This window comes from Cornus florida, unplaced genomic scaffold (genome assembly GCF_030987335.1).
Source record: "Cornus florida cultivar Cherokee Brave unplaced genomic scaffold, ASM3098733v1 CherokeeBrave_3.0.0_Hap2_Chr02, whole genome shotgun sequence".
Classification (NCBI taxonomy): domain Eukaryota; kingdom Viridiplantae; phylum Streptophyta; class Magnoliopsida; order Cornales; family Cornaceae; genus Cornus; species Cornus florida.
In genome coordinates, this window is record NW_026775572.1 from 16,743,546 (window position 1) to 16,756,120 (window position 12,575).

The 12,575-nt window shown below is 34.0% G+C and overlaps 1 protein-coding gene across 3 annotated transcripts in view; it reads left to right on the forward strand.

Moving 5' to 3' along the window:
- Nucleotides 1-1,935, forward strand: part of LOC132293926 (uncharacterized) — a 33,196-nt gene extending 31,261 nt beyond the window's left edge. For all 3 annotated transcript variants that reach the window (XM_059791586.1, XM_059791588.1, XM_059791587.1), the window contains one exon: nt 1,705-1,935. In XM_059791586.1, coding sequence (XP_059647569.1) covers nt 1,705-1,920 — 216 coding nt within the window. In that variant the 3' untranslated portion in view covers nt 1,921-1,935. The remainder of the gene's footprint in view (nt 1-1,704) is intronic.
- The last annotated feature ends 10,640 nt before the right edge of the window (nt 1,936-12,575 follow it).

The window sequence follows — 12,575 nt, forward strand, 5'->3', positions numbered from 1 at the left end:
TCCTAGTACTTGTTTTTGTCCAGACTACTCATCCATGTACACACACAAGACACAGCCCATGGTTTTGAATTTCAACCAACATCCATCTTTGAAACCTAGATCTTTAATTTTGGACTTGTCATATAATATATATTTACCTATAGTACTTAGACTGCACATTGACTAGGAATACAGTACGTGGACTTCCATACATTTATTAAATTTCTGAGCATATGTATTTTACTTGGAATAGAATTTTTTTCATTGGCTTTTTTCATGTGTTTACAAGGTTGAATCTTCTTATCAAGTTGAGGTGGAATTCTATTGCATTAACCCTCTGATTTGAAGGATTTATAATAAATCAGTCAAGAATTAACTCCTAGTTCTTATCAATATACACTATACCATTACACTAAAATCAACAACTTTTTCTTTTTAATTATACAATATGAGTAAAATTAAGTATGGAAATGTGACCAACTGATTGGGTATGCCTACACTTAACAAATAACAAGCATATAGCTAAATGCTCCTACAAAAAGTGGTAACGTTGTAACAACTTTTAATATTTTCTCTTGTATATCAAATCATGGTAATGCAAATGATAGTTCCAGAATTTTACTTTAGTGATCAGATGTATAGATAGACTTATGGTACTAATAACCTAAATACATTTTATTTTTCACAGTTCTCTACTATTTAACTACTTGATTTTTATAGTCCTCTTTCCTGGTCTCCATTATTTATTTATGACAATTAAAAGTACAGTTTCATTTTTAAAAGCCCAAAGTAATATATATAAGAGAGAGGATAATATGTGTGCTAAACAAAGAATTACTCAAACATGAATCTTAGCTTCTTTCACCAAAACAATAAAAACTCATATTGGCATTATCTATTTTACTTAATCACCATAGATACCTATTGAAGCCCATCAGATTGACGGGCGAAAAAAATAAATGCTCAAAAGCAAATACAGTCTCGTACCTTCATCTCCCTAAATTTTGAAATCCATTAACCTGCTCTACAGGTGGACATATCAGCAAAGAATTCCAATCCTAAGCTATTTGGATCAGTCCCTTTTTTTGTAGCTAGAGCGAGACAGAGATAGCAGCTATATGGAAATAGGAAAGATTTTTTCAGCACTTGGTATGATAAAAATTCGTCATCTTTTTTTATTATTATTTTTGGTCCTCAACCGAGTCAAAGTCACTGCTGATCAAATGTTTGTGAGCTTTACAAGGCCTAGATAATGCAGAACTTTGCAGAGTGCATATGTTACAATTTTGTAACAAATTCAGGCAGAATGATAATTATTGTTTCATGGCATCTCCTGCTCTTTCTTGAGGAAAAAAAAAAAAAATGTCTTTCTCCCTTTCCTCTGTTCATTCTCCTGTGTATAGCCTAGAAATTTTGAAATTTCTTTAACATTTCTTGCTTGTATTTGTGATGCTTCAGTTATAATGCCTCCCTCAGCCCTTGACCGCCTAGGTTAGTTGACTTATTTAAATATGATTGTTGTCATGGGATGTGTTCTACTTTGGTTAATTGATTTTTTCTTTCTATTTTTTTTATGTTTTGGAATGTTGATCTAAAATGCTAAAAACTTAATTATACAGCATCTCTTCATTTTATCTTCCTGCATCCAAAGCTAAATATCCGACAGTTAAGCTGTTCTTTGATACACATCTCATCAACCCTGTGGTTGATTGTTGAATCCTACAGGAAGCTGCAAAAGAGACTAAACCCCAAAAGAAAGAAGAGCCAAAGTTCCAACCTTTTATGGGTGAATCATTAGTAGAAGCACTGATTGTTAAAGATGAGGTACACCCTATTTATTCTTTTGATCAGTTAAATGATACACATTTGTTTAATTTGTTTCCTCATTTCCATCTCATAATTGCAAAGTTCAAATACCGAAACCGAAATCATTCCCAATAGTTCCTACAAATAGAAATCGAAACGGAAATTGAAATCGTTAGAAATATGGAACCAAACCGTGAAGATGGATCCGATTTTGTTCCATGATTTTTATTTTTTATTTAAAAAAAAGACTGATTAAAAGCAAGAAAAAAATGCTATTGGAGGTGTCAGGTTTCTTGCAGCTTCCGACTTCCTACAAATTGACCTTTGAATTTGATTCGGATGAACTTTTGTGGATAAGATTGCTCTTACGGACCGTATCAGTTTGAAGCCTTATAGACAATATACTATTCTAGGGATTTATAATATATATGATTAATTACAATGACACCCCTTGAGGTTTATTATATTGACAACCATATATAACTTAGCCGTTTTTTAGACAAAGACACCCCTCAAGTTTGCAAACTTGAACAATGATACCCCAAACATGATGAAAGTACATGTTTATCCTTTGACCACGTAAAATGACCAAATTTCCCTCAATCAAAAAATCTCTTCTTCCAAATTTTCCATCTTCCCATTCCTGTGAGCCCTTTTTCCCCACCGTCCATCAATCCGCCATAACCCACAGCCGAGCTCATCACCATCCCGCTGTCACCCTCATCCGAGCCATCCACAGCCGCAATCTATTACCCTCCAAAAGTCACATATGGTCTATTTGATTATTAGAAACAAAACCCCACTATTTCAGTTAGTGTAATGTAGATTATTGAGTCAATTTGAAGATAGATGGAGCTAGGGTTTGGGTGAAAAAAAAAATTGCAAAAAAGATAACAGGGGTGGTGCATAGTGTGTGGAGATGATGGTGGATGGGTAGAGAGAACTCCATCTTTTTCAGCGTATTCCATTCTTGCCGTTGTTTGCTTGGAGCATAGAGAGGTTAGAGAGAGAGAGTACAGGGTTTGAGAAAGCTCGCTGCCATCATCCGCAAGCTCACAGCCGAAGCCGCAACCAGCCCATTGCCGTCACAGCTAGCCCATCTCCACGTCGGGGTTCACAAGCCCATCGCCGTTCCGAGCCGAACCAACCCGTCGCCCATGGCCCAGCTGTCTGTCGTCCCAATCTCCCCACCATCCGAGCCGGTTGCCATCAAAACCAAGCTCGCGGCTGCCTCCATCAAAACCGATCTTCTTTTTCACAGTCGTCGCCTTCTCCACAGTCGCAAGCCGCCTTCGCCATCATCCACGGCCGAGTCCACCGTCGCTGCCATCTCGTCACGAACCAGACCATCATGGCGGAGTCTTCCCCACAGTCCATCGCCGGCACCACCTTGCCTGAACCAGTCCGTTCTCACCGTCCGTGCATTTTGGGTGGACAGCTATGGAGCACATTTTTTTTGTCAAATATTTTATTCATATAAGGCTGTGTTTGGTCAAGAGGGACGGAAAGAGAAACGAGAGAGAGAGATGAGATGAGAGGGTAGTTTGGTCATTTTAGGTGAGGATTAAAATATTTATTAGGGCATATTAGACATTTCATGTTACTTAAGGCTGTGTTTGGCTCCGTTTTTTTAAAATGGGGTGTCATTGTTTAAGTTTGCAAACTTAGGGGGTGTCTTTGTTAAAAAAGGAGTTAAGTTATATATGGTTGTCAATATGATAAACTTCAGGGGTGTCATTATAATTAATCCTAGGATATAACTGTGTTCGTCTTCTGTGTAGTGTGTAGTTCTCTGATATTTTATTGGGTTTGATACTTTGATCTGATGTGGGCATCATCATGTTCAACATTTGGTGCTCACATTTTGTATGGGCTTTAGTCTTGTTTTGGTATGGGCTTTAATACTAGCCCATCACATTTTACATTCTATCTGTTTAATATACTTTTCCTTCCGAAAAAATAAAAAATAAAAATAAAAATAAAAAGTCCTATTAACACATATATTAATAATTTTATTTATATATATATATATATATATATATATAAGTTTCAAAAAATTAGAACCGGACCACTAAGGAACCAAAACTGAAGCACTGGTTCAGTTCGATTCTATGTGGGCCCCTAGCTGTAAAGCATACAAAAGGAGCTTATATACTAATAGTCGATCTTTAATGACCTCTTTATCACGAGCATATAAACATGAAATGGCAGATAATATCTTCAATGGCTTATATACTAGTACTTTGAGAATTAAGTTAAAGAATCATCCTATATACTCATTTTTAGTCACTATTTTTTACAGACATTTTTTTTTGTCACCCTTTTTTTTATTAATTTTTTTTAGACATTGAACAATGTTGTTAGTGGCTAAAAAAAAAAAAATTTTAAAATCAAGTTTACAAACTTAGGGAGTGTCTTTGTTCAAAAAAGGGTTAAGTTATATATGATTGTCAACATGACAAACCTCAGGGGGTGTCATTGTAATTAACCCTAGAATATAACTGTGTTCGTCTTCTTTGTAGTTCTCTTATATTTTATTGGATTTGATACTTTGATATGATGTGGGCATCGTCGTGTTCAACATTTGGTGCTCACATTTTGTATGGGCTTTAGTCTTGTTTTGGTATGGGCTTTAATACTAGCCCATCACATTTTACATTCTCTCTGTTTAATATACTTTACCTTCCGAAAAAATAAAAAATAAAAATAAAAATAAAAATAAAAAGTCCTATTAACATATATATTAATTATATATATATATATATATGTATGTATATATATATATATATGTATGTATAAAATTATTGGTTCGGGTTACAGAACTGAAACTTAACGATTTCAAAAAATTAGAACCGGACCGCTAATAAACCAAAACTAAAGCACTGGTTCGGTTCGATTCTATGTGGGCCCCTAGCTGTAAAGCATACAAAAGGAGCTTATACACTAATAGTCGATCTTTAATGACCTCCTTTATCACCAGCATATAAACATGAAATGGCAGATAATATCTTCAATGGCTTATTTACTAGTACTCTGAGAACTAAGTTAAAGAATCATCCTATATACTCATTTTTAGTCACTATTTTTTACAGACATTTTTTTTTGTCACCCTTTTTTTTATTAATTTTTTTTAGACATTGAACAATGTTGTTAGTGGCTAAAAAAAAAAATTTAAAATTATTGAGGGAGAATAAAAAAGAAAAAGAAAAAAAAGATGTGTACTTATATTGATGAGGCATATAATTAAGCTGGTAAACGTATAACTATTAATAAAAAATACTTTTACATATTTAACGCGAGGTTGACTCTTAGAATTCAACTAATTGCAGTATAATGGGTATAATATAATGGGTGTGTTACTTATAATTAATCTTAGTATTTGTTTTTTCCGGCAATTCAGTGATTAACGTAATAAAAACTAACAAAAAAATACATATTTACAAGGGGCATACCCCAGGAAGTATTATAGGCCAGGTGCCCATATACCAAACCAACCAAAACTTATAGGAAAAAAAAACCCAAGAATTACCCAAATCCAAATTGTCCTAAAAGAATGACCCACAATGGATACCAGCAACAACTTCAAGCTCATGGTTAGATGGGACAACTCGCTTTATATTTATTTTAGTCCTTTTCACTCACTTTATATTTCTTCAGCCTTCTCCTCTCCTCTCCTGTCTCTCCTTCAAGAATGACTTTTCTATTTTCATCTAGTCCCTACTTTTGCTGTTCTCAATTGTTTTGGTTTAGCTGCTATTCTTACCGGAGGTGGAGGAGTGATGTTGGAGGAGCCGGTCACAGATCCTATCATTCTGCTTGATAATTGTGGCTTTTCTTTTTCTATCTATACGTGACTATCAGGTGACCATGCATTATCTCATGATGAATGGAAATGACAAAAAAATTGATAATTTTCTTCGTCAGAGATCTGACTTGGTAATTAAGCATGAAGTTGAAAGGTTGGGACATGCCTTACTCACCATGTGCACTTCATCTTTTTTCAAGTTCATCATTTGCTTTGTTGCCTTGTTTTACTAAAAGTCTCCCGTTCAAAATGTTGCAGATGAAGTGATTTAGTCTTTTTTGACTGCCATGGACTTCTTGTTTGGTAAAAATCGAATATAATTACACCAATCCGACCAAATCTCTATGTAGAAATAAAAAAAAAAAAAAATTATTTTCCATCTATCTGTAGAAATCCAATGAGCCAGCTAAAAAAAAAAAAATAAAAAAAAAAATTGAAAATTAGCAAAGAGAGGGAAAAGAAATTTTACCGGGATGGAGTGAACAGTATGTACACGTTAAATAAGATGTTCTGGTTCCAGGTTAGTGCGGCTCTGACTTGCTACTGGCAGACCTCCATTCTTGGCGATTTCCAAGGCAACATCTGCATCAGCACCTAACCCTGCATTTTCTGTATGGATTGAACGGAGCAAACCTTGCAATCTCAACAGATAGCTCTGGCTGGGTGGTTGGGTTCTCACATATCTTGTTAAAGTATAAGCAAAAATGCCGGGGTGGAGACAGTGATGGCCTGTAACAACAGTCGATTTTTACCAAGCAAGAGGTGCATGGCGGTCAAGAAAGATTGATAAATCACTTCTGCAACACTTTGAGCGGGAGTCTTCCAGCTAAACAAGGTAGTGAAACAAATGATGAATATGAAAAAAGAGTGCACATGGTGAGTAAGACATGTCCCAATCACATGTAGCGGACAATCATATGGACTGCCGTCGGACCAATTTTCAACTTCTATGATTGATTATCAAGCCAAATCTTCTGATGGAGAAAATACGCAACCCTCGTTCTCGTTCATCATGAGATAATGCATGGCCACCTGATAGCCATGCATAGACAAAGAAGAAAAGCCAACCATGCATAGATAGAAAAAAAAAAAAAATCACAATTATCAAGTTAATGGTAAGATCTTTGATGGACTCTTCCAACACCGCTCCTCCTCCCTGATGAGGATAGCAGCAAAACCTAAAGAACATCCTAGAGCAACAAAAGTAGGGCCTAGATGAAAATAGAACATGCTATCATTTTAAGGAGTCATTCTTGAGGGAGAGAGACAGAGGAGAGGAGAAGGCTAAAGTTACAGAGAGAGGAGATCGAGAAAATGAATATAAAGCCAGCTATAGACGTTCAGGGAGGCATTCTTGAGGGAGAGACAGAGGAGAGGAGAGGAGAAGACTAAAGTAGCAGAGATTTTGTTTCTCGAAACTAGGCGGTGTATCTCCCACCATCTTTATAGCAGTAAAAGCAATAATATATATATATATATATATTATTGCTTATATGTATTATACACACTCCTTTTGAGTATGGGGAGCTTAAAGACATGCACTTTAACATTCATAATGTTGATAAAAAATTGTCAATGTTTTGTGATAATTCAGATTTTTTTTTTTAAATTTTAATTTATTATTAGTTTTGAATTCAGTTCGGTGGAGGTGCAGTAGTAGTTATTTTTTTTTATATAGTATATATATATATGTGTGTGTGTGATTTGCCTACTGAAAGGTTAAGTGCCGAAATGAGAAAAGAGAAAATAAAGTGGGGCGGGTCCCACGGGTTGATTTTGTGCCCAAAATTTTTTTTGGTCTTAGTTTTGTGCACGTGGGCTACTTTTACGATGGTTTGGAGATGATCTATACGAAGATTTCAAAGGCTTCGTTGATTTTGTGTCAGTGTATATATGATATATATATATATATATATAAATGATGTCAGAGGGTGATAAGAAAGGGCATGGGCAGTTGGCCGAAGAGACGTTTGTGGTCAAAATTAAATTGGGTTGGCAGGTTGTTCACGTGAGTGTGGTCTGGTAGACGTACGAATAAAAGAAAGAAGGAGGTGAAATGACGATAGATAATGAAGATAGTGGGTGGTGGGTCAATTTTTGATTTTGTTGGCTGAATGTGATTATTTGAAGTCGGTGGCAAGTTGCTTATTTAAACGTGTGTTTGTGCAGCGATGGGTATTGAAGCAAAGAAGAGAAATGTATATGTGTTTGTAATAAATCGAGGATTTTCTTAAAATTTTCGAGGCTTGATACTTTCAACTTCCGTGCACTTAGAAATGTCGAAATTATTTCTAACTAAAAAGATGTTAATAAATGACATTTTTTATTCAAATAGATATAAAACCATTCAAATGATCTCTTTTTCTCTCTCTTCTCACCGCTTTTTATCTCTCTTTTGGTTTAACCTTAACCCGCCTTTCTCTCTCTCTTTGGTTAACTCTCGATACCATACCCATTGCCACAACCATCTCTCCTCTCTCGTACGCAACAAAATCCACCAATAATATACCCAAATTAACTTGAATAAGAGGCGAATCCATGAAATTGATTTACATGGATAGAGGTAATGAATGATACTAGTGTAACCAACAAATGCAACAAAAGGTAGACGCGCCTTAGGAACTGATTAAAATTTTAATGCACTATTATTAGTGGGTTTTGATGCGTCTGAGAGGAGAGAGATGGTTATGACAGTGGTTATGGTGGTGAGAGTTAAACCAGAGAGAGAATGGTTGTGACAGTGGCTGAGAGTTAACCAGAGAGAGAATGGTGGGTTAAGGTTAACCGAGAGAGAGAGAGAAAACGTCATGTAGTATGAAAAAAATGAGCAGATAAGAATTTCTCACCTAAAAACGTCATGTGCCCCCATCATGTGAGTAAAAATAACTTTAAAATTTTTATACTATCTTTTTCACTACCTAAATTACGCCTAATTTATTTTTTTTCTTATTTCTATATATAATATCTAATAAATTGATAAATCAAAATTGGAAAAATTATTTTTTTAGTAATTAAAATTAAACTTAATAGCTATAAGTTGAATTAAATTTTTTTTTTTTAAAAACAAATAGTCATCAATCCTAAAACATTTTTAGTGACCAGTTAATATATATATTTTTTTTTCAACCTCTATTCAATCACGCTATTTCTCTCACCAGGATCATTTTTCTTTCAACGTAAATGATCGCCATTGCCGTCGTAAAACTTTTCGCTTCCTTGTCTGATTATGTGATGCCAATGTCAACCCCCTCTTCAATTTATTAATATTTCACAATAATTATGAAAGTTGGTATTCAAAATCTTGTACTTGTCTTGGGAGTATGAAAGTTGTAGCTTGCTAGTTTGGTATGTTCCATAAATAAGTCAATTAAGTTCTGATGGTCAATACATTACGACACGATCAAATTTTTTTTTTTGTATACAAATTATTTCAATGGTTAATTTGTATTATATTTGTAGGTCAATTGATTTATTTTAAGGTGTGAAAGCATGCAAAAAGATGGATATTAATTAACTGCTACAATATACTAAGTAGTAATTTCTAGTGATCCAAAATTGAATATGAAGTTTGTATTTGAAATATAAAAGATTATAATAGTAAATTTGTTACTTTTATTTTTTTTCTCTTTAAAAAGTAAAGATTCCTCATTTCCTTTCAAAATTGATGCATACATCATTTGTTAGTTACTTTAAAGTTGTGGGACCCGCCTAAGGCAGAGCTTTCCCTCTCAATTTTCATCTGTCTCATCCTCCCGCGTCAGCTCATATAGCAGCATTAAATCAGATACTTTAAAGTTGTGGGACCCGCCTAAGGCAGAGCTTTCCCTCTCAATTTTCATCTGTCTCATCCTCCCGCGTCACTCTTATAGCAGCATTGACTGACATATACTTTCTTTCTCTTAAATGTTTTTGTTATTTTGCAAGTGACTACATCCATCCAAGTACAACCAGTTTGTGATATATATATATAACAGGCTGCAATAACAGGCTCGACAAGTTATACAGTAAAAAAAAATAATATATATATATATATATATATATATATATATATATATTTATATAGATAGAAACGGAAACCAACACTTTTTTTAAGCTGCAGAGAAGCAATCCCAAACCTTCACAAGTCTCTATTTTTATCTTTTTTTCCCACCCACCTTTATCACCATAGAGGGGCAAACTAGTAATTAAATCACTCTTGATAATTATTACTTATAATGATTATCTCCAAATATACATGTGGCACACACATAAATTATATTGTTAGAGATAATTATAATTTTATCTAACTAACTAACTTCCAAATGGGCTTGGGCTAGTTAAGTTTTTTTGCCCATTTGGGTTGGCACATAAAAATGGACTTGAATGACAGGGCTAATTTGGACTTATGCATGATGCATAATTTGTAGTGGGCCTACGTTTTCTAACTCATTAGCCCATATCTCAAAGTGGTCTGAATTGATGGTAAATTTAAATTGTACCTTGGATCTACCATGTAATTTTTGTAGTGTCTGGAAATATCATTTAACTATATATATATTTTTCTTAGTTGGGACACACTGCCTCCACTGAATTTCGAACCTTTAACCTCCTTTTGAGAAGTAGGAGCCTTGTATCGCTAGGCCACATGCCTACTGTATCATTTATGGTAGGATCTTTGATGGCCTCTTCCAACACCGCTCCTTCTCCCTGGTGAGAATAGCAGCAAAACCTAAAGAACATCCTAGAGCAACAAAAGTAGGGCCTAGATAAAAATAGAACATGCTATCATTTCAAGGTGTCATTCTTGAGGGAGAGAGACAGAGGAGAGGAGAAGGCTAAAGTTAGAGAGAGAGGAGATCGAGAAAATGAATATAAAGCCAGCTTTAGACGTTCAGAGAGTCATTCTTGAGGGAGAGACAGAGGAGAGGAGAGGAGAGGAGAGGAAAAGGCTAAAGTAGCAGAGATTTTGTTTCCCGAAACTAGGCAGTGTATCTCCCACCATCTTTATAACAGTAAAAGCAATAATATAGCATGATATATATATATATATATATATATATATATATATGTATTTTTTACTTTAATTAGCAACGCACTTATTATACACACTCCTTTTGCATATGGGGAGTTTAAAGACATGCACTTTAACATTCATAATGTTGATAAAAAATTGTCACTGTCTTGTGATAATCCAGATTTTTTTATAAAAATTTTAATTTATAATTAGTTTTGAATTCAGTTAAGTGGAGGTGCAGTAGTAGTTTTTTTTTTTTTATATAGTATATATATATATGTGTGTGTGTGTGTGTGATTTGCCTACTGAAAGTGAAGTGCCGAAATGAGAAAAGAGAAAAGAAAGTGGGGCGGGTCCCACGGGTTGATTTTGTGCCCAAATTTTTTTTTGGTTTTAGTTTTGTGCACGTGGGCTACTTTAATGATGGTTTGGAGATGAAATATATGAAGATTTCAAAAGCTTCATTAATTTTGTGTCAGTGTATATATGATATATATATATATATATATGATGTCAGATAGTGCTTAGTCATTGTAATAACTTTTGCATATTATTGTTTGCACTATAAAATAAATTCTAAAACTTTATTTTTAAGTATATGACGCTTTTTTGTCCCATATGTTTATTTCAAAATCGAAATTAAATGTTAAAGAAACCCATAGAATGGGTCCATCTTTTCTTTCACTAAGCGCTTAATTCGATCCATTTGTTTGTGTTTAAGTATCGCTTAATATTTTTATTGATTTTCAAATTATATTATTAAATATATTTAATTAAATAAGCATTTACTCAATCGGTTTAAAATTTAATAGTGAATTAAATTTTTAAACAATATCTAATTAAAACTCTTAATTAACGGCCTTGGAGGAAATTCTTAGTTTGATGGATAAAATTCAGCTAAGTTATTTAGTTTGCCCTTATCTCTTTTATCTATTGCCATTGCCATTTTCGTTTTCGTTTCCGTTTTCGTTTCTATCTATCTATCTATCTATATATTATTATTATTATTTTTACTGTATAACTTGTCCAGCCTATTATTGCAGCCTGTTATATATATATATATATATATCACAAACTGGTTGTACTTTGATGGATGTAGTCACATGCAAGATAACAAAAACATTTAAGAGAGAGAAAGTATATGACAGTCAATGTTGCTATAAGAGCTGACGCGGGAGGATGAGACAGATGAAAATTGAGAGGGAAAGCTCTGCCTTAGGCGGGTCCCACAACTTTAAAGTAATTGATTTAATGCTGCTATATGAACTGACGCGGGAGGATGAGACAGATGAAAATTGAGAGGGAAAGCTCTGCCTTAGGCGGGTCCCACAACTTTAAAGTAACTGGCAAATGATGTATGCATCAATTTTGAAAGGAAATGAGGGAACCTCTACTTTTTAAAGGGAAAAAAAATAAAAGTAACAAATTTACTATTATAATCTTTTATATTTCAAATACAAACTCCATATTCAATTTTGGTTCACTAGAAATTACTACTAAGTATATTGTAGCAGTTAATTAATATCCATCTTTTTGCATGCTTTCACACCTTAAAATAAATCAATTGACCTACAAATATAATACAAATTAACCATTGAAATAGTTCGTATACAAAAAAAAAAAAATTTGATCATGTCGTAATGTATTGACCATCAGAGCTTAATTGACTTATTTCTGGAACATACCAAACTAGCAAGCTACAACTTTCATACTCCCAAGACAAGTACAAGATTTTGAATACCAGCTTTCATAATTATTGTGAAATATTAATAAATTGAAGGGGGGGTTGACATTGGCATCACACAATCAAGGAAGCGAAAAGTTTTACGACAGCAATGGCGATCATTTACGTTGAAAGAAAAATGATCCTGGTGACAGAAACAGCGTGATTGAATAGAGGTTGGAAAAAAAAAATATTAACTTGTCACTGAAAATGTTTTAGGATTGATGACTATTTGTTTTTAAAAAAAAAAAAATTCCAAGTCACTTTAT